This window comes from Rhinatrema bivittatum, chromosome 13 (genome assembly GCF_901001135.1).
Source record: "Rhinatrema bivittatum chromosome 13, aRhiBiv1.1, whole genome shotgun sequence".
Lineage (NCBI taxonomy): Eukaryota > Metazoa > Chordata > Amphibia > Gymnophiona > Rhinatrematidae > Rhinatrema > Rhinatrema bivittatum.
Window position 1 is genome coordinate 66,232,322 of NC_042627.1, and position 21,940 is coordinate 66,254,261.

The window sequence follows — 21,940 nt, forward strand, 5'->3', positions numbered from 1 at the left end:
GAAATGAAGAGTTGGGTGGGCCTTCTATAGATTTTGATCTGTTCCATATAAAACGCAACAGTTCTTTTGCAATCCAAACTATGCAAGGCTTGTTCATCTGTATGAGTATGTAGCAGCCTGGTAGGACAATTTGACTGATTAAAGTAGAAATGTGACATCACTTTAGGCAGGAACTTGGGATGAGTGCACAGCACCATCTTATTAAGATGAAACTTAGTATATGGTAAATAAGTCACTAGGGCCTGGAGTTCAATGACTCTGTGGGCTGAAGTGACTGCCACCAAAAATAAGACCTTGCAAGTCTGGCACCTGAGCTTCTAAAAGTTCAAAGGCTCAAAAAGGGTTTTCATCAGATGAGTCAAAACCACACTGAGGTGCCCATGAACTGTAGGTCGCTTAATGGGAGGCTTCAATTTAAGCACATCCTACATAAATATGACAACTAAGAACTGATCAGAAACGAGATTCCCTTCTACAGCTGGCGATAAGCACCACTTTCACTGAGATGTACCCTAATAAAATTGGCTTTGAGGTCATAATCTGAAAGCTGTAGATAGTATTCAAGCAGTTTTTGTGTGGGCAAGAGAAAGGATCTAGGACCCTGCTTTCACACCAGATGGCAAACCTCCTCTAGCTAAACCCATAAGATTGTTTTATATATTCCTTCTTTTAGAAACCAGAAGGACCAGAGACACTTTATTGGAGAATCCAAAGGAACAAACCATTTTGCTCTCAGCATCCAGGCTATGAAAGCCAGAGTTTGGATGTTTAGGAGGAAATTCACCAGCCTGACTAGTTTCCTGATGGATAACTCCTGAAGGAAAGGAAACCAAATTTGTCTCAGCCAAGGAAGAGCTATGAGTCCCATAGTTATTTGGTCTCTTCTGAGTTTGATCAAGGTCTTCACAACCATGGGAACTGGAAGATGCACATACAGAAAACCTGTCCCCCAGTGTAGGGAGAAAGCACCTGGCATTAATCTGTCTCCTGATCTCCTGGAGAAGAAGGTCAGGATCTTCCTGTTCAGTCACAAATAAATCTATTTCAGTGTCTCATATTCACAAAATGTCCTTCTTGCCACCTCCCGATCCATCGTTGGATCACTTGTAGGGGTTCAATAATTCAATACAGCCTCCCCACGAAGAATGAGTGAACCTTCTCGCCCCTGCTTGTTTAGGTGGAACATAACTACCTGGTTGTCAGGCACCTCTTGGAGGTGGAGACTGGACTGGAGGTGTCTTCATGGGGTATCTGAATTTTTGAAAAATGATCTTAAATCAGATCCACTGCCTCCTTGATTTTATTTCAGAAGCGATTCTCTTCACTGCGAGGCACAACTGTGAGGATGCCAAAAAGAGGTGCCCTACGTTCACCTTACACTAAATTAAAGGGAATGGTCTTGTCTATGCTCTGTATTAAAACTGGATAAGGTATATCCTCGGGAGGGTACCTATTCCTCGCGTGTACAGAGAGGTCTGATGGGAGGTCTGGTAAATATTCTGAAACCAGAATCTTCAGACCTGTAAGCAGGACTCCTCAGAGTCAAGAATTATAAGTGTAACTGAAGTCTGGGAAGGCACCAACCCTAAAGTAATAACTTCAACAGGCATAAGTGATGACTGTTTTGGCCTCTGGGTCAACTGGTGGAGTACCATAGGGGAGGAATCTCTCTGATGCTGGCCATATCCAACAGAAATTTTGAATCTTAGTGTTGAGACACTGATATCAGGGTCAATTAAGGATTCAAGTATCAGTTCTGTTGATACCATAGATGGTGCCCAGGTGCTTGCTGTGGGCACCTCCATATTTTTGACGTGCTGAGAGCAGACCTTGAGTATCTTTTGTCCAATTCTTTCTTGAACGTTACTGAGGCCAAAACTGAAGGGGGTCTCCGAGAGAGATCATGCTCTCCTGCTAACCATATGTTTGGTATGGAAACTGGGAGATCATTGCAGTTGACTCATTATGGGAGACGAAGCTGATCTCTGAATGAAACTGCTTGGCTTGCTGAAGCCATAATCTCTCTGCTTTAGGGTTCATACACAGATGGAGATAAATGCTCGAATGCCTCAAAGAAAAATATTCCATCCCTTGGTGCTGGAGGATTGCTAATAGTCAGTGTGGATTCTGGGTCCTTCAGTGTTAATGAGGGGGAATCGGACTTGCTGAAGACATCAAGGAGATGTAATCTTTGAAGCCTGATGGCCCTGGGTGACATCTTTGAACAGATGCCACAATCAAGGACATCATGCTGTAGACCCAGACAGCTCATGAGGTTCATGAGATGGTCAATTATGGGCATGTTATTATTGCAGCACAGGCAACATTTGAAACCACTGACCTTCTTCTCAGACAATGTGAGAAAAACAGAAGTGGAAAAACCAAAAGGTGAAATTGTGGTGAAAAAAAAGGCTGACTAAAGTCATTGTACTAGTTCTTACCAGGAATAGAAAAATTCTTGGGGCCAAGTGCCTGCATCAAAATAGGAAAATAAAATTAAGGTGGTGCCAAAAAAAATTACCAAGATGTTAAGAGGACTAAAGTAGTAAAAGGAACTAAGAAAGCCCAATCATGAAGAAAATATATTTTCTCTCTGACAGGAAAAAAAAAAAGCATGGCCAATATCATCTGTGGCTAAAAACACTGAGAGAGCCCTGCATTTCCATGGCTAAGCAGAAAATCCAATACATGCTGAAAAAGCCATCTAAGATTTCCAGAACTCTCTAGGGAATGCTCCGTGTCCACATCTTTGGATGACGGCACCTTTGGGTGATGTCACCTCTTTTGTGCTGCTGATTAATCCTGCTTGTCCTCAGAGACAAACACTCTGAGCTATCTGAATCCTAAACTCTGACAGAGGAGGTCCTGCACTTCTCTCCACTGATGACAACACTCCTGCATCAGGCCAAACTCTCCTAGTAAACTTCAGATGCTTCCAAATTTGGGTTGTTCAGATGTCTAGAATTATTTTGCTTCTAAACACTACCTTTGGCCTGGGTCACCTTGCTATAGTGAATGCCATAGTTTCTGAATTGGTGTCCTCACTAAAGCCAGCACATGAGTAAAGGAAAATTGGTTCTTACCTGCTAATTTTCATTCCTGTGGTTCCACAGATCAGTCCTGACTTCTGGGTTTTACCTCCCTTCCAGCAGATGGCAACAGAGAAAGTTTTACTGACACTGTCACTTAACCTGGCGTGCCACCTGCAGTCCATCAGTACTGACCTGTACCCAAGCCAAGATGGAAAAGAATTCCAAAACGTAACCTATACCTCTTCTCCCGCCGAACGAGGAGGAGAAAAACACTAAATTTGAACGAGCCTTACAACCAAATAATACAGCATGTACAGCCATCACCTAAGCCAGAAAATCCAATTAAAAATACTTCAGATTATATACAAACAGCACAGATCGAGCAGACTCTCAAAACCTGGGCGGGACTCTGAACTGCTCTGTGGTACTACAGGAACGAAAATTAGCAGGTAAGAACCAATGTTCCTTTCCCTGTACGTACTCAGATCAGTCCAGACTCCTGGGATGTACCAAAGCTTCCCTAAGCCGGGTGGGACTGCAAGAGTCCCGCTCGAAGTACACTTTCCCCAAAACTTCTAGACTCCGGCACTTGGACATCCAGATGATAAATGTCTGGAGAAAGTGTGCAAAGACTTCCAAGTATCCGCCCTACAAATCTCTTGTGGCAACACTAACTGACATTCAGCCCAGGATGCCGCTTGCAACCGTGTCGCGTGAGCTTTCAGACCCTAAGACACCGACCGACTCATGCAAATGTATGCCGAAACTATGGCCTCTTTCAGCCACTGTGCTATGGTAGCTTTCAAACCTTTCTGCCCTTTCTTTGTACCACTCCAAAGAATGAAAAGATGATCGGAAACTCCAAAACTATTAGTGACTTCCAGATACTGGAATTTAACTTATACCGACTAATAACACCATCCCATTTATGCTATTTTTTTCTTCTGCTCATGATGTGTTTACTTTGTTTTTAAAACTTTTAAATTTTATTTTTAATTTAAATTGTATTTTACTACTGTTTGCCTTAGGAAAGGCTTTCTACATGACAGTGCTTACACTTCTGAAATTCATCTAGCCGAACAAATTGCCACCAGAAAAACAACTTTTAAAGTAAGATCCTTCAAAGTCGCCCTGCGTAGCGGTTCAAACAGTGCCCCACACAATGCTTTAAGAACCAAGTTTAGGCACAATGGAGGACATGCTTTTTGCACCAGGGACACAAATGTTTGACCCCCTCATAAAAAATGTACCGCATCTGGATGCGCAGCCAGAGATACACCATGCCTCTTGCCCCTAAGGCACCCCAAGGCAGCCACCTGAACTCTTAACAAGTTGAAACCCAAACCTTTTACCAAATCTTGCTGCAAAAAGGACAAAATGTGGGCCACCCATGCTTGAAGAGGATCCAAGCTATGTTCCTTGCACCAAACCTCAAACACCTTCTACACCCGCATGTATGCTAGAGAGGTGGACTTCTTCCTTGCTTGTAACAGTGATAACAACATCCTCTAGATACCCCTTTCCTCTCAGGCACTTCCTCTCAAAAGCCAAACCACGAAAGAGAAGCGACCCGCCTGATCCAAAAACATAGGACCTTGGCGCAGCAGGTTGGGAAGATGAGCAAGATGTAGCGGGCCATCCACTGAGAGATTGACCAAATCTCCGAACCATGGCCAGCAAGGCTATTCCGGTGCCACCAGAATTACCTGCCCTGATTGAAGCTCTATCCTTCGTAAGACCTTGCCCACCAGCGGCCATAGTGGGAACACATACAAGAGAATTCCTTGTGGCCACGGGAGGACCAAGGCATCGACTCCTTCTGCTCCTTGCTCTCTTCTTCGACTGAAGAACCTCGGAGCCTTGGCATTGTTGCACGTTGCCATGAGGTCCATGCATGGTACTCCCCACCTGTGACAAATCAGGAGCATGGCTTCCTCCGACAACTCCCACTCCCCGGGATTCAACTGTTGGCGACTGAGGAAATCCGCCTGGACATTGTCCAACCCCGCTATGTGGGAAGCTGTCATCATCTCCACGTGGCGCTCTGCCCATTGGATTAATTTTTTAGGCCTCCTGTGCCGCTGCCAGACTCTTGGAAACAGTCCTACCAGTTGATGTAAGCCATCACTGTCACACTGTCCGATAAAACTCTCACTGGTCTGCCCTGAACAAGAGGCAAAAAGGCCTGCAACATGAGATGCACTTCTCTCATCTCTAGATGGTTGATGGACCATGACATCTCCTCCGGAGACCAGTGTCCCTGCGCCACTTGAGCCTGACACATGGCCCCCCCCAACCAGATAGGCTGGCGTCAGTTGTGACCTCTATCCAACTTGGAACCTCCAAGGCCATCCTACAGCTGAAAATGTCCCGACACAGCCACCAATCCAGACTCGACCTGGCGCTTTCCATAAGAGGCAGCGATAGATGAAATTGCTCAGATACTGGATTTCACCTGGAGAGCAAGGCAGACTGAAGAGACCGCATATGAGCGAACATCAAAGGGACCAATTCCAAAGTGAAAGCCATAGACCCAAGAACCTGCAGATAATCCCAGACCCTGGGAACCGCACTACTTAGCAATCTGCCAGTTTGTCCCTGGATCTTGACAATCTGTTCCTCGGTAAGAAAAACTCTCCCAAGCCTGGTGTTGAAGCGTGCTTCCAGGAACTCCAGATCTTGAGATGGCATCAATTGGCTCTTGAGGAAATTCACAATTCAGCCTAGGGACTATAATCACTGCAGCACTACTGTCATTGACTAATGACAAAGGTCCTCTGACTTTGCACGAATCAACCAGTCGTCCAAATATGGGTGGACCAAGACCCCTTCCTGCGAAGAGCTGCTGCTATTACTACCATCACCTTTGTAAAGGTCCTCGAAGCTGTTGCCAACCCAAAAGGTAGGATAGAAAACTGAAAATGATTTCCAAGGATCATGAACCTGAGAAAACTTTGATGGTCCAAACGAATTGGAATGGGAGATAGGCCTTGGTCAAATCTAGAGAAGCCAAAAACTCGCCTTTGTGCACTGCAGCAATCACCAACCTCAATGTTTCCATCCGAAAATGAGGTACCTTGAGTGCCAGAACCACCTTCTTTAAGTCCAGAATCAGATGAAAGGCCCATCCTTCTTCAAGACCACAAAATAAATGGAATACCTTCCGGATCCCAGTTCCTCGACCAATACTGGTACGATGGCCCCCAACAGATGAAAATGATTAACAGTTTCCCGAACCACTCATTTTTTCTGTTCATAACTGCAAGGGAACCTTAAGAACAAATCTTTTAATGGCCAGGCAAATTCTAAAGCGTAACCGTGTTCTATCACACTTAGGACTCACTGATCCGATGTGATCTTGGCCCACTCCTTGAGAAAGGATGTTAACTGACCTCCGATGGGTAGAACAGAGGAGTGGGCCAGCCTCGCTTCATTGGGAAGACTTGGCACCGGGGGATCCCTGATCAGAACCATTTCTGACTGGTCTACGGTCTCGAAAGGACCGATTCCAAGACTGCTGCCTCCCAGCCCCTCATCTCTGACCTCCACCCGAAGGACGAGACTGACGTGGATGCCGGCTTGACTGGAAATGAGCTGATGTCAAAGAGAAGCCTCTGCCTACCTTCAGCTTGTCCTCTGGCAGCTTGTGCCCTTTAGTCTCTCCGAGAAGGTTCACAAGCTGCTCCATGTCCTCTCCAAAAAGCAGCTTCCCCTTAAACGGAAGCAATCCCAGCTGAGACTTAGACCAAACATCCACAGACCAGTTCCTTAATCACAGAAGCCTTCTAGCAGAAACTGCAGACATCACTAAATAAGGGGGAAGTGCGGAAGAGGTCATAGAAGGCATCCGCCCCGTAGACCACAATGGCCTCTAGCCTCTCGGCCTGCTGCTCGTCCTCGGTACATAACGACTTGTCGGACTGCAGTTGTTGCACCCAGCGAAACCTGGCCCAGAGCATAAAGCTGCTACACACAGCAGCACAAATGCCAGTGCCAACACCTCAAAGATCTTCTTGAGATGCACCTCCAACTTCCTATCCTGCATATCCTTAAGTGCGGCCAAACCCACTAGCGGAATCGTTGTCTTCATCACAGCTGAAACCAAAGCATCCATCTTCGGCATCTGCAAAAGATCCAACGTGTCTTCAGGCAAAGGATACTTCTCCATGACTCTGCCAACCTTCAAGCCTGTTTCTGGAGTCTCCCACTCCCGAAGCACTAACTCCTTCACTAAATTGTGGAAAGGAAACATTTTGGTCAGCCCCCTCAGGCCCCACATGACTGGATTCACTCCCTCATGGTTTGAATCCGTTTTGGGGCTCTTTAATACCTAGTTCATTAAGAACACATGGTATTAAGGGCCACAGATCCTCCCGGCGAAAAAGACGGACCACTTTCGGATCATACCCCTCTACCGAGGGTGCTTGATCCCATACCTCATCTGGGTCCGTGCTGTCCAAATGAGGATCTACCCCAGACGGATCCGCCACTGGGGAATCCTCAGCCTCTGAGCTATCATCAGCCTTCCCCTGGGGCAAATGACGAGCCAGCACTCTCCGAACTCTGGTTGCCCCACCAGATCGAGACCAACGCAGCCTCTTGGCCACAGCTGGTTCCTGCAGGTCCTCCCGCCCTTTTCGCCAAAAAAGCTTTATGCGTAAGCAAAACAAAATTTGGGGAAAAATCCCGATTCTTCTGGATCCTGCTCCAGGAGGTCCTTCCTCCTCATCCCCAACAGAGGATCTCAGGACCCCTGGGGCTCTGTGGGCCTTCGATCAGCTGGCAATAGCGGTGGGGGCAGGGCAGGGTCCCTGCAAACCTGTCAGTCATGGCAGCAAAGGTTGGCAAAATGGCCACCAAAATTGTGATGGCACTGTCAGGCTGGTTGGTTCACCCCCACACTAACTGCGGAGGATCGCTGCCTGTCCGAGGCCCCCTGCGCGCTCCCCGAACTGCCTTCAGCTCTGGAGATGCAGCGGGAGCAAGTGCCAGCAAGGGAGAGGTGCGTGCGTGTGTCCCCCACAAGTCAAGCACACCCGCTGCACGGCATGGCGGCAAAAAAGCTCAGGAGCTTTTTTTTTTTTTTTTTTTACAAACGATCCCCAGAGCTGACTGCACCACTAACAGCTGACCTCCAGTGCACCTGACGACCTGCGGAAAGCCAAGAAAACAAACACACTCAACCAGCACAAACACCAAACAGAGAAGCTCTGTCTTTCTTTTTTTTTATATAAAAATTTATACTTGCAGCTGCAAGCTCCGACTGTCCACCTGAGGGAGGGAGGAGAGGGAACTGGCCTCACCAGTTATCTCCCCCCTTAGCGGGTGAAGGATAGGGGCAGACCCAGGGGTTTCCAACCCCTCCCACTCGTCCATTCCTCCACCTGAAAGGATGGCCCCTCCAGGACCTACCGACCTTCAGGGAGGGCTAAGTAGCAAGTAACCCTAACACTACTCTTTTTTTTTTTTTTCTTTTTTTTTTTTTTAATTCTCCTCAGACTGCAGGATTTGCACCACCTTCCTTCTGCTGGAGACAGACTGCAGGTGGCACACGAGGTTAAGTTACAGTGTCATTAAAACGTTTTCTGTCTCCATCTCCTGGAAGGGAGGCAAAACCCAAGAGCCTGGACTGATCTGGGTACGTACAGGGAATAGCAATTAAAGAGGTCAATAATGAGTAAGCCAATGAGTGTCAAGCTTATTCTGGTAAAGTTCCGCACCCAACAGTTCCAGGATAATTAGAAGGACTTAAGCGCAGAAGGCGCCTGCTGAATATCCATGAATAACATTATGGCAGAACTTTCCCTGATAAGTTTAGGACTGCGATTTCTCTGACCAAGCTTATATGCATAACTTTAGCTAAATATTTCTGCTCACCAGCTTAAGTTCACCCTGCTCCTGGAACATCTCCACTTATGCCCCTTTTTGTGAGCACAAAATGTTTGTGGTCAGCGGGGGGAGAATATGGAAAGCTCCATTTTTGTGCACGGAGCTCGAAAAGTTACTTGCATGAAGGCTTTGAATATAGACTTCATAGTGTCATATACTCTTAACATCTTAAAGCATTTACACACAAACGGCACATTTATTATTACCCATTTACAATGCAAACTCTTTTTGGCTACCTTAGAAGGATAAAAGGCTATCCTGACTTGTCTGAGATACACAAACATTATTGGCTGGTGCTTTCAACATAATGCTGTCCTTCATGCCTCACGTCTGTCAAACGCTGCAGCGTTGTTCCTGGAGCTAGTGTCATATAATAGAGCCTATAAATAATACCAAGAGGAAGGACAAACAGTTCACTTTGAAGTTCAGAAACAGCAATCTTTTAATCTTCTTGGCAAGTGTGTCAGCATCACAAAAATTAGCTCATAATAGTAGCATTGTTAGCATTCCTTCACTGACTCTACCACTCGTGCCTGTAATCCTTGACATACCCTTAAAAAGAGTTCTTTGAAATTCTACATACAAGAACATACTTTAGGGGTTCACCTTGAAACTGTCTGTTTAAGGATTCCACTGTTAACACTCTTTGACCCCCTACTTTCAAATGTCTTTTTAACTGTGAGTTCCCTCCTGACACAGTTTTCTCGAAACACAGCCCATGTCAGGGGATCGGGAAGCTACTATTATAAGTTACTTGTTATGATGCTGACAGACTTGCCCGTACACAATTAAAAGATTGTTGTTTCTGAACTTCAGAGAACATTAGTGAACTGTTTGTCCTTCCTCTTGGTATTATTTATTGATTGTTGTTGGTTGGACTCTTGCCTATTTATCTACTTGCACAAGGAAGAGCCTGGACAACCCAAGCCAGTTTGGCAAAACTGACGAGAAGGGACTGTGAAAAGCATCTGAAAAACTTTAAGTGTTCTTTCTATCCCAAACTTCCAGTCCAGTATTGAAGCAGCACTGGATGCATTCCACATAAGGTGACCCAGCTGTAGTACTGAAAGCTTCTAATGGGACTTTGTTCATACAAATGAGCATCAGAGGGTGGAAAACTGATCATCATTAAAATGCTGCTCCCGCAAATAATAGCTTGCATTAATGTAGCACCTTTTATCCACATCAGATCCCAGTGTTTGTTACAGTTGAGTTCTTCAACTACATAGACTGGCAGCACATTTCTGATATATGGGTAGCACGAAAGTTTTGGGAGGGAGAGAACGACTAATGAGGTTATTATTGTGTCATTACAATTCAATGACTTATCCAAAGAAATGTAGCCAAATACTGAGATTAAAATAAAATGTAACACTAACAAAATAATCTGCATACTAATTAGGAGTTTACCATTCCTGAATGGATGCAATTTTGGGGCACTTCCTGTTGCCCTAGACACAGAGTTCAGGTGTCTTTAGAAAGCATAAACACCAAAAAGATTGTTTTGGAAAAACTACACATTTAATTAAAATAAAACATAAAAAATGAGTTTTGCAGCAGCTTTTACAGCCAGCCCTGTTAAAATGACCACCACACTCTCACCAGCTAGTGATGTCCTCTCCCAGGGGCTGGGAATCCCCTCCTCCTTCCCCCAACCCAATAGCTAAGGAAGAAGAGAGCATTCATGGTGGTCTGGGGATACCTTCCTCTGGGGCTGGAGAAGAGGGAAGACGACAAGAGTTGCAATGGCCAATGGGGTCCCCTTCCCTACAGCTGGAGGAGAAAAGAGTCACAGCAGTCTGGGGATCCCTTTTTCCACAGGCCCAAGCAAAATGAGAGGCCAACACATGGATCTCCCCTGCAAATTTTCAGAAGTAGAAAGCAGAATGGTAAGTGCTACATGATAAGCTAATGAGCACTCACTCGGAATTTGCCAGGGGATTGCAGGATTACTGAGCATGATACCTTTTGCTGCCGGTTGTGTCATCTCTGATGAAGTTTTCATTGTGTTTGTTGATAGCATAGTTGGTCAGATGCATGCAGATCTCATCCTTTTGGAAAGAGAAAGAAGTTGTGTGTAAGATATCATAGCACTTGGATGCGGCTTCACGAAAAACATCCCAAACCACCCTACCACTGTGTCCTAACAGGAGTCCGCAACATTGTGTTTCTGTTCTGCAAAATATAACTTTAATGGCAGCTCTTATGTACCACCTTACAGTGAGGATTTGATATGACTCTTTGGACAAATCATGCTGCCATGAAAATTAAGAAACTGGCAGAATAGAGTCTAATTCTCTGTCGGGCTTTTCCAGCCCCCAGGATCCACTGTCTGAAACTAGATCATGATTCCTGACGTAGACAGGGAAAGAGAAGAAGAAAATGAAGGAGAAGTGAAGGCCAAAGAAACAAGCAGAGAGTGAGGGGTGCACTAAATGTCTTGCGAGGACCATTTTGAAAGCCATTTACCTGGGTCTAGAGAGCTCGATATTCAAAAGTCAAAGGCAGATGATTTTAACAGTTAGGAGTCTGGATTTTTCCATTTAAAAATTTGTCAGCTCCGAACGCCAAAATGTAGGTGCTTTAAATCACAAGGAGGTCCGTATTTAGTAAGCTGGTGAGCAGACAAGTTAGCTGGCTAGCTAGTGACAGATATTCAGTGGGACAAGTCTCCCTCTGGATATACATTCGGTTAAAGTTATCCAGGCCCAATCCCCTACCCCCCCTTACTTGCCAATAACTATAACTGATTTTGGAGCAGCCTTACAAGAGACTCTGCCAGAACACAACATCATTTCTCTCTCTTCACTCCCTGCCTCCTGAAGAGAAAAACCAGTTGGGCATCAGCCGAAGGCAACGTCCACTATTGCTTTAATGGCAGTGCTGGTGGTATTATTTCAATCAAGGATTCACTTGCTAAGGCCATGGAAACCTGGGAATCAGCACTTACTGAAATAAAAAAATCTACTCATGGAAAACTTTCTTGCAATCAACACCAACAAGACTGAACTACTCATTATAACACCACACAAGAACACCTCAACCAACACGCAACATGATCCTTCCTCAACAACAGACCATACCAAGCTAAAGCAGGTCTGCAGCCTTGGGGTCATTATTGATAATCACCTTACTTTGAACAATTTCATCTCAACCACAATCAAGAGTGGCTTCTTCAAGTTACATACATTGAAAAGAATTAAACCGTTATTACATCCTCAGGACTTCCGGACTGTGTTACAAGCAACAATTCTACCAAAGATTGACTATTGTAATGCACTACTACTGGGTCTCCCTAAAAGCACAATTCAACCTCTTCAGATGTTGCAGAATGCCGCTGCTCGTTTAATTACTAATACTCGACGGCATGAACATATTACTCCAGCACTCATGTTCCTACATTGGCTACCCGTATCCTTCAGAATTACTTTTAAAGTTCTCTCACTCATCCACAAATCAATTCACAACCAAGAGATGCAATGGTTCTCTGATCAGCTCATTTTTCGCACCTCCAACAGACCAAAAGAAAATTATTACTTACCTGCTAATTTTCGTTCCTGTAGTACCATGGATCAGTCCAGACCGTGGGTTATGTCTCCAATCCAGCAGATGGAGTCAGCCAAAACTTTGAGGGGGGCGTCACCATAAGTAGAACTACCCCCTCTGCAGGAGTTCAGTATCGAGTATATCAAAGCCCGAGTAGAAAAACCCGAACCCCCTCATTGAATCAAGTTTATAGAAAATTGGCAACAACCAGCCATGTAACTGTAATAACAGACTAACAGTGGGCGTCCTACAACGGGTAGGAGGCAACAAAGACAACACGTCAACTTGTGAGGCGCTGATGCTGGGACAACAGTGAAAAATGGACAAGTGGTGAAGTACAGAAACCCTTACCGTTCCCACGAGCAAGATGAAGCAGGAGTAGAAAAACCCAAAAGCGGTGGGCGTCTGGACTGATCCATGGTACTACAGGAACGAAAATTAGCAGGTAAGTAATAATTTTCTTTTCCCTGTACGTACCTGGATCAGTCCAGACCGTGGGATGTACCCAAGCTTCCCTAAATCGGGTGGGGTCCTGCGAGGCCTGCTCGGAGAACCTGTTCACCAAAATGTCCCGTGACTGAAGAGGCGAGGTGTAGGCGGTAATGCCTCGCGAACGTGTGCAACGACTTCCAGGTAGCCGCCCGACAGATCTCCTGGGATGAGACCGAGCGCGCCTCCGCCCAGGAGGCCGCCTGAGACCTTGTAGAATGCGCTACAATGCCAGGCGGAGGCGTCCGCCCCGCCCCAACATAGGAAGCGGCAATACCCGCCTTCAGCCATCTCGCAATGGTTGTCTTGGAGGCCTGGGAGCCTTTCTTCGGACCGGACCAAAGGACAAATAGATGGTCGGAAGTCCGGAACTCGTTGGTAGCCTCCAGGTATATACGCAGTGTGCGTTGAACATCCAAGAGTCGGAGAGACTTCGGCTCGGAGGCGGAGAAGGACGGCAACTCCACCGTCTGGTTCACATGAAAAGCAGAGACCACCTTCGGTAGGAAGGAAGGGACGGTGCGGATCGAGACTCCCGAGTCGGAGAACCGGAGGTAGGGTTCCCTGCACGATAGCGCTTGTAACTCTGATATACGCCGAGCGGAGCAGATTGCCACCAGAAATACCGCCTTGAAGGTGAGATCCTTGAGTGTCGCGGTGCGCAAAGGTTCGAACGGAGGCCCCGACAGGGCTCGCAGCACCAGGTTGAGACTCCAGGAGGGACAAGGATCCCGTAGCGGAGGCCGGAGGTGCTTGACACCCTTGAGGAACCGAGCAATGTCCGCGTGCTGCAAGAGAGAGCCCCCATCACGCAACAACGAACCAAGAGCGGCAACTTGGACTCTCACCGAGTTGTAGGCTAGTCCCTTGTCCACCCCGTCTTGCAGGAACTGAAGGATCTGAGGGACCGAAGCCGTTGTGGGGCTAGTGTCCTGACTGGCACACCACCGCTCGAACACCTTCCAGACGCGAACGTAGGCCACCGACGTGGACGTCTTGCGCGCCCGCAGCAGCGTTGATATTACCGCCTCCGGGTACCCCCTGCGCCGGAGGCGTCGCCTCTCAAAAGCCAGGCCGCAAGACAGAAGAGTTCTGCCTGCTCGAAAAATACCGGGCCCTGGTGTAAGAGGAAGGGGATGTGCCCCAGCCTGATCGGGCCGTCGACCACCAGCTGCAGCAGGTCCGCGAACCAGGGTCGCCTGGGCCATTCCGGGGCGACGAAGATCACAGTCCCCGAATGTCCTTCTATTCTGCGGAGCATCCGTCCTACTAGGGGCCACGGCGGAAAAGCGTAGAGCAGCAGATGTGCCGGCCATGGGAGTGCCAGGGCGTCCACCCCCTCGGCACCGCGTTCTCTTCGCCGGCTGAAGAAGCGGGGAGCCTTGGCGTTTAGAGCGGATGCCATCAGATCTAGGTGGGGGGCCCCCCACCGACGAACGAGGAGCTGCGTCGCCTCGTCGGACAGAGACCACTCCCCGGGATCCAGCCGTTGACGACTGAGGAAGTCCGCTTGAACATTGTCCACCCCGGCGATGTGTGACGCTGCCAGCCGGACGAGATGACGCTCCGCCCATTGCATGAGCAGCGCTGCTTCCAGTGCGACCTGTGGACTGCGCGTGCCTCCTTGGCGATTGATGTAGGCCACGGTGGTCGCATTGTCCGATAGCACTCTGACCTCGCGGTTTCGGAGGAGCGGGAGAAAATGCCGCAGGGCGAGCCTGACCGCCCTGGTCTCCAGACGGTTGATGGACCACGTCGCCTCCACCGCCGACCACGTTCCTTGCGTGGCGCTGCGATCGCAGACCGCGCCCCAGCCCGCTAGACTGGCATCGGTGGTTACCACCACCCAATCCGGTAAGTCGAGGGACACGCCTCGGGCTAGGTTCGCCGGATCCAACCACCAGCCCAGACTGTCCCTGGCCTTCTGAGGAAGTGGCAGAATCATCTGGTAGTCCTGCGAGACCGGCTTCCAACGGGAGAGGAGCGCCCACTGCAAGGGCCGGAAATGTGCAAACGCCCAGGGGACCATATCTATGGTGGATCCCATCACCCCCAGGAGTTGCAGGTAATCCCATGAGGTGGGTTCCGGTAACACAGAGAATCGTCGTATGTGATCCCGCAAAGAAAGCGCCTTGTCCTGTCGCAAGAAGACTTTGCCCAGCCGGGTGTCGAAAGTCGCCCCCAAGAAATCCAAGCGCTGTGAGGGTACGAGGGAGCTCTTGGAGAAGTTCACCACCCATCCCAGGGAATGCAGAAACTGTAGCACCCTGGACACGGCCGCCTGGCCATGGGTGAACGACTTCGCGCGAATGAGCCAATCGTCCAGATAGGGATGAACCAGGATACCCTCCCTCCGGAGAGCCGCAGCCACGACTATCATAATCTTGGTGAAGGTGCGTGGTGCCGTCGCCAGTCCGAACGGGAGAGCTATGAACTGGAAGTGCTGGTCCAGTATCTTGAATCGCAGAAGACGGTGATGATCCGGCCGAATGGGGATGTGTAAGTAAGCCTCCGTGAGGTCCAAGGAGGCAAGGAACTCCCCCCGATGCACCGCTGCGATCACCGACCGCAGCGTTTCCATGCGAAAACGGAGCACTCGGAGGGACTTGTTGACCTCCTTGAGATCCAGAATGGGCCGAAACGACCCGTCCTTCTTTGGCACAACGAAGTAGATTGAATAGTGGCCCAAGCCCACCTCTCCGAAGGGCACGGGCGCAATAGCGCCTATCTCCTGAAGCCTGTTCAGCGTTGACTGCACCGCCTGCCGCTTGAGGGCCGAGCCACAAGGGGAAAATACGAAGCGACTCTTCGGTGGCCGGACAAATTCCAACGCGTAACCCAGCTTTACGGTGTCCAAGACCCACTGGTCTGAGGTAATCCGCGCCCACTCCCTGTAGAAAAACTTCAGACGCCCCCCGATCCTGGGGACGGTGGAGTGGGCGACCCTGGCATCATTGTGAAGACTTGGAGGAGGGGTTACCTGTCCCGAGAGCGGGGCGCGCGGGCCTGCGGCCGCGAAAGGAGCGCGACCAGGGTTGGGACCGGGAAGCGGGCGGCCTGGAGCCCCCCGGCCTGTAGTTCCTGTAACGCCGCTGCGCCCTGGCTCTAGTCCGGGACGAAGCAAACGCCCGGGAAGGGCGATATCTATCCTCCGGGAGGCGGTGAACCGCATTTTCCCCCAGCGACTTGATGAGCTGGTCCAGATCCTCCCCAAAGAGGAACTTACCCTTGAAGGGTAGGGAGCCCAGACTCGACTTGGAAGACGTATCTGCCGCCCAATTGCGAAGCCACAGCAGCCGCCTGGCCGCCACCACCGAGACCATAGCTCTTGCCTGGACGCGGAACAGGTCATACGAGGCATCCGCCCCGTACGCCACTGCAGCTTCTAACCTGTCCGCCTGGGCGGCCTCCGCCGCTGGCAGATCCTGGGAGGTGAGAAGTTGTTGAACCCACAGGAGGCTTGCCCGCTGGGCGAGTGAACTGCACATCGCTGCTCTCATACCCAGCGCGGAGACCTCGAAGACTCTTTTCAGGAAGATCTCCAATTTGCGATCTTGTGTATCCCGCAAGGCCGTGCCCCCTGTCACCGGGATTGTCGTCCTCTTCGTGACCGCCGAGACTGCAGAGTCAACTCTCGGAACCTTGATGAGATCCAGGAAATCTTGAGGTAGCGGGTACAGCCGTTCCATGGCACGACCCACTTTCAGAGTCGCTTCGGGGGTATCCCATTCCCTCGTGAGGAGCTGCAGGAACGAGTCGTGAATGGGGAAAGCCCGCGCCCTCGGGCGCAGGGCCGCCAGGACTGGATCTCCTTTCTTTGAGGATGTGACCACCGCCGGCGCTACTGGGGCAGGCGGGTCAGGCGGCGGATCCAGATCCAGCTCCTGAATGATGCGTGGGATGAGCTCGTCCAGCTCTTCCCTCTGGAAAAGGCGCAGCGTACGCGGATCGTCCCCCTCCGTCGTGGCGTCCCCTTGTCCCAGATCCATGAAGTCCGGGTCAGGGTCCACTGGGTCCGGCGCCGCTCCCCCTGTCGCTGGCGGAACCCGAGCACGTGCGGGAAGACGAGGGGCCCCCGCTCCCGCCGCAACGGGGGGGGCCTGAGCCGAAGGCGAGGTCCGGCATATCTTGGCAGGGGGGGGGTCCACCGGTGTATCCAGACCCTGCAGGTATGCCGTGTGCATAAGAAGGACGAACTCCGGGGAAAACCCCGGTCTCGCCGCGGGGGCTCTGGAGGGGGGCACGTCCGCGCTCTCCTGCCCCTGCGGGCCCTGCTCCGGCAGCAAGGTCGGGGGCGAGTCCGGCTCCGACTCCCTGTCATTCGCTCTCTCCTGAGGTGCCGCGGGGCGCCGAGCGCTCAAGATGGCCGCCGTTCCCGCCAGGCCTGTGGGAGGGGCCCGCCCCCGGCGTCCTGGCAGAGGCGCTAGAAAAGAGAAATCGGCAACGGGCTGTGAGGTGCCTTCCCCCCCGGGAAGACACCGGGCACAGATGCCCTCCCTGGAGATGCGGGACCCCGGTTCGCCGCAAGCCGCGCAGCGCGTCGGCCGCGGCATCGCAGTGCCGAAAAAAAAACCGCGAAAAACGAAAGTGCTCCAAAAGAATAAAAAAGTGAGCCTCGGGGTCCCGCGAGCCGAAACGCCGCCGCCGCGGGGGGGGCCCGATGGCCTGCACTGCCCGCCGACGTGAGGAATAAGAAGGCGCGGGGGGGCCCTCCTGGCCGCACTACCCGTCAAGAAGAAAAAGCCTGCCTGCCTGCCTTTCCGAGCCGCCCACGAGGCGCTCAAGATGGCCGCTGGCAATGTGGCAAGCGCGGAGAGGCCGGTGCTGTCGGCCTCCGCGAGGTAGCAGGGGAGTTTGGGGAGCTGAAAGGTAAAAGAAACACCAACTTACCCCGTCTGTAGCATAGAAAACAAGGAAGACACAAACAGAGGGTAAGCCACGCCTCCCCAAAGTTGAACCCCTCAATTAATTAACTCAATCAGTCTTCTTTTTTTTTTTTTTTAAAACAAACTTGATTCAAACCTGATTCAAAAGAAATAGGCAATAGCCCAAGAAAGGGCAGCCAAAGACAAAGTTAAAAGCTTATGCTGAATTGGGAGCACTCCAAATTCCCTACTCGCATCTGCTGGAGTCAGAAGATACTGAACTCCTGCAGAGGGGGTAGTTCTACTTATGGTGACGCCCCCTCAAAGTTTTGGCTGACTCCATCTGCTGGATTGGGGACATAACCCACGGTCTGGACTGATCCAGGTACGTACAGGGAATTAGAAATATTCACCAAGCGAAATTAGCTCTCCATCCACTAAAACACATCAAACACGTTTCCACCATAGACCGATCATTCTCCATAGTGGGTATCAAAATCTGGAAAAACATGCTGTTGGACCTGCGTCTTGAATCCTGTCACAAAACCTTCAAACAAAACCTTAAAACATGGTTGTTTGAACAAGCATTCACTCTATGAATCTCATCTAACCTAAAAATTCAGCTATCCCTTATTATTCCTCACTGACTCCAAGTTCTTTTCCTCGCATTTTGTATTTACATTCTGCTATTCCATATCCCCCCACTGTTACTCAATTTAGGCTATTGTATTCAATGTGACATTGGTCTCGCTGCTGACAGTTAATTTGCTCCTGCGAATACATGGTTATTTATATTTTGTTTGATATTTAATGATGTATGCATATTATCTTTAAAACCCTTGTTTCTGTAAAGCCTGTTGCTGTTAAATGTTTTACTGTTTTTTAAACTGTTACATGTAAAGCCTGTTGCTAATTTATTGTTTCTCTGTAAACCAAGGTGATGTATGTCTATACGTACCGCGGTATAAAAGAATCTATAAATAAATAAATAAAATAAATATGCTGTCAGTGCCATGCTGGAGGCCACCAGGAGCAGAACAAGTGTGCCACACTCCTGCTACCCTTGAGAGTTTTGGGGAATTCCAGGTGGGGTGGGGGTTAGGAGAGGGCCTGGACCCCGCATGCACTTTCAATATCGGCCATGGGTCAGAAGGGGCTGTATAGGGAGGCTCCTTGGGCAACTATGGCCCACAACTTATTGTAATTCTTTTTGTGGACTTGGGAAGGGGAGCTTTGGGTGCTATGCACTGATATCATTTTTAGTTATTTTGGGGATGAGAGAATGGGAAATTTGGCCTGCTTGCCCAGAAGCATTTTTTGTACTTAACTGACTATATTTTGAATGCAGGTTAATGTCATCCAGGTAAAGCTACCCAGATAGCTTTAGGACCACTCTGATGTAGCCCTAAAATCTTAGTAGGGGGATTAAGTTTAGGTACCTTAATTAGGAGCCTGATTTAGGCATCTGCTTTCAGCCATTTAAGGTACCTTAAATCAGGCACTGAGCCCTTTTTGAATTTCAGGCTCACAGTGATTAACCCAGGTAAACGGCCCTCCTCTGTCCGGCTGAAAGCATGTGGGGTTCAGAACATGCGGCTTCCTAGCTGCATTAAATATTGCTGCTCATAGGGGTATGTTTAGGGTGGGAGAGTAAAGTGTGCAGGCAGAACAGGATTTTCAGATCTGTACAGTTACTGTTCCCTCTTTCCTCTGCCCCCTAGTAAAAGGAGGTGCCCATTCCATGGGTACTTTAGTTATTGGGTACACAGAAAAGCACATTTTCAAAAGAAAAGCTATGCCCCTAGTTTTCTTTGAGAATTGCCTACCAGATCCATGGGAACAAAACTACTTGTGAACTTTGTACCTAGGTGGGCTACGGAAAATGTGCCCCTTTATGCCCAAAGAATGTATGTGTTCTGTAAAACTTCAAATCTTTACCAGGTTACTATTGCTGGGTTCCAAGTAGCTCATGGTCGCAAACCGGGCCAGCCCTTCATGATAGACAAAAACCCTGAGAGGCTCACAGGACGTGACAAGGACATAGAGTCGCATGTCAAATTTATATCCATCAATAAGAAATGGCTGTGTGACAAAACAGAAGAGAGCTGGGTGAGTCTGAAGCAAAACAGGACCTCACAGACTTCTCTTCCACCCGAGAGCCTTTAAAGATATTTAGTTAATAAAAAGTCTTTGTGACAATTTGCAAGACAATCCTTTCACGACTAGAAAGTGCATTACGGTGGAATGCCGACTGCTTTCACATGCGTATTCATTGCTACAGTACATACATTCACACTGCACAATAATAATATCCTCTCTGCTGATTCCTGCCAGTAAACGTGACCAAGTTAGCAGATCCGCCAAACGTCCTGAAGCTTGTCTGTATTTTAGTAATGGCTTCATGTCTGATTAGTTCACTATGCAACATATTTTGCTGTCTTCAGGTTCCTTCGTTACCCACTTTGAATCTTCTTTTATAGCACTGATTTGACTGGCTATATGACTGTTAGCAGTTCAACAATATACCAAAAAGACTGGGAATGGTTTAAGGATGTAAAACACAAGGTGAGGCAGGGCAAAAGCACCTTTTCTTGATAGTCTTTCAAATTACCAGAGAAGATCTTTGATCATGGTGGCCACAGTCTATGCATTAAGGGAGCAATTTTCAAAGGGATTCTGTGTGCATAAAGAAGGGCTTCCTTGTGGAGAAGGTCCCTTTGAAAATTGCCTCCCACCTAGGGGAAAGGGGAGGCCCTGGAGATGGGGCCAAGGCTGGACCAACAAAATATATGCAGTGAGTTTATTTTTAACTCTCCACAGGTATTTCCCAGCAGGCAATGTGCACCCAACAACTCTGCATGTACATACAGACTCTGCGGACCCTACTTGGGAAGGAATTTTCACTCCCCGGGAAGGCTTCCTTTGAAAATTGGCTGGCAGGGGTTGCAAGCTCTGCAGGGAGGCTGAAAATTGGCATCTAAATGTGAAAGATTTTGTATAACAATGACTTTCACATGGAGATTAAGCATTATATTCTAGTCAACTTTAAACTCATTTATACATGGGTATATATCAATGCCCCTGATCATTTTTGGTAATTGCTAATGTAGTTATCGTTTACAATCCAGTTTTCCATCTACTTGACCCACAATAAAGTTGTAAGATTAAATTTTATGACACTACCATCATTTCCACGGCAGCAGATTCTGCGGTGATGGTAATGTTTATTTATATTCCACTTTTTCAGGCCCTTCACAGCAGATTATATTCAGGTACTTAAGGTATTTCTCTGTCCCCAGCGGGCTCACAATCTAAGTTTGTACCTGAGGCAATGGAGGGTGACGTGACTTGCCCAAGGTCACAAGGAATGGCATCGGGATATGAACCCTGGCTTCCCTGGTTCATAGCTTGCTGTTCTAACCACTAGGCTACTCCTCCACTCCGCTCTAACCACTAGGCTACTCCTCCACTGCAGGATCAGTGACAAGAAGTTGGACTGTTAGGGAGAAAGCAAAAAAAAATATGAAGTGATGTCTCTGGCAGGTTATAAATAACCCTCCGCCCACCTCCCCCCTTCCAAAAGGGACAGCTGGAGGAGTACTTCATCTCTCTTGGAGAGACAGCCCCCTCTAGGATTGTTACCTTGGCAATATACTGCTGGCAGATCATGTGGTCTCCATGTTTGATATCTTTGGGATTGCGGGATATGAAAATACCTCTCCCCTGGCAGCCACTGTCCGGTTTACAGATGTAAGTCTTGTTCTTTCTCACGCGACAGTGAGCCTGAAAATCTCCATAACTGCAAACATAAAATAAACGTTATGGGAATGAATATCTGAACTGGAGCCTTCAGTGGCTGCCAGGAAATTGCATTTGTTTGAAGATTCCTGTAAGTCACACTGAGATAAGCAGGAACTGTTCAACCTCACAATTCATTTTTATTTATATAAATTGGTCTGGATGGGGGACTCTTAAGAATGAACTGCCCCTGAAACGGATGAGAGGAAAGGTGCGAGGCCTCACAAAATAAAATGAACCTTTCAAAAATTAATTATATAGAGCTTCAATTACAGCACTTATCATACAAAATAATTCACCCACAAAATATTATTTAAATTG

General features: G+C 48.6%; 1 protein-coding gene across 11 annotated transcripts in view; it reads right to left on the reverse strand.

Annotated features, from left to right (window-relative positions):
• TTLL6 (tubulin tyrosine ligase like 6) overlaps positions 1 to 21,940 on the reverse strand; it is a 123,553-nt gene that overhangs the window by 68,595 nt on the left and 33,018 nt on the right. For 9 of the 11 annotated variants that reach the window (XM_029574556.1, XM_029574559.1, XM_029574554.1 and 6 more), the window contains 3 exons: positions 21,464 to 21,620; positions 19,760 to 19,903; positions 10,887 to 10,972 (listed from right to left, as the gene is read on the reverse strand). In XM_029574556.1, coding sequence (XP_029430416.1) covers positions 10,887 to 10,972; positions 19,760 to 19,903; positions 21,464 to 21,620 — 387 coding nt within the window. The remainder of the gene's footprint in view (positions 1 to 10,886; positions 10,973 to 19,759; positions 19,904 to 21,463; positions 21,621 to 21,940) is intronic. The other 2 variants (XM_029574560.1, XM_029574557.1) reach the window with 1 other exon arrangement.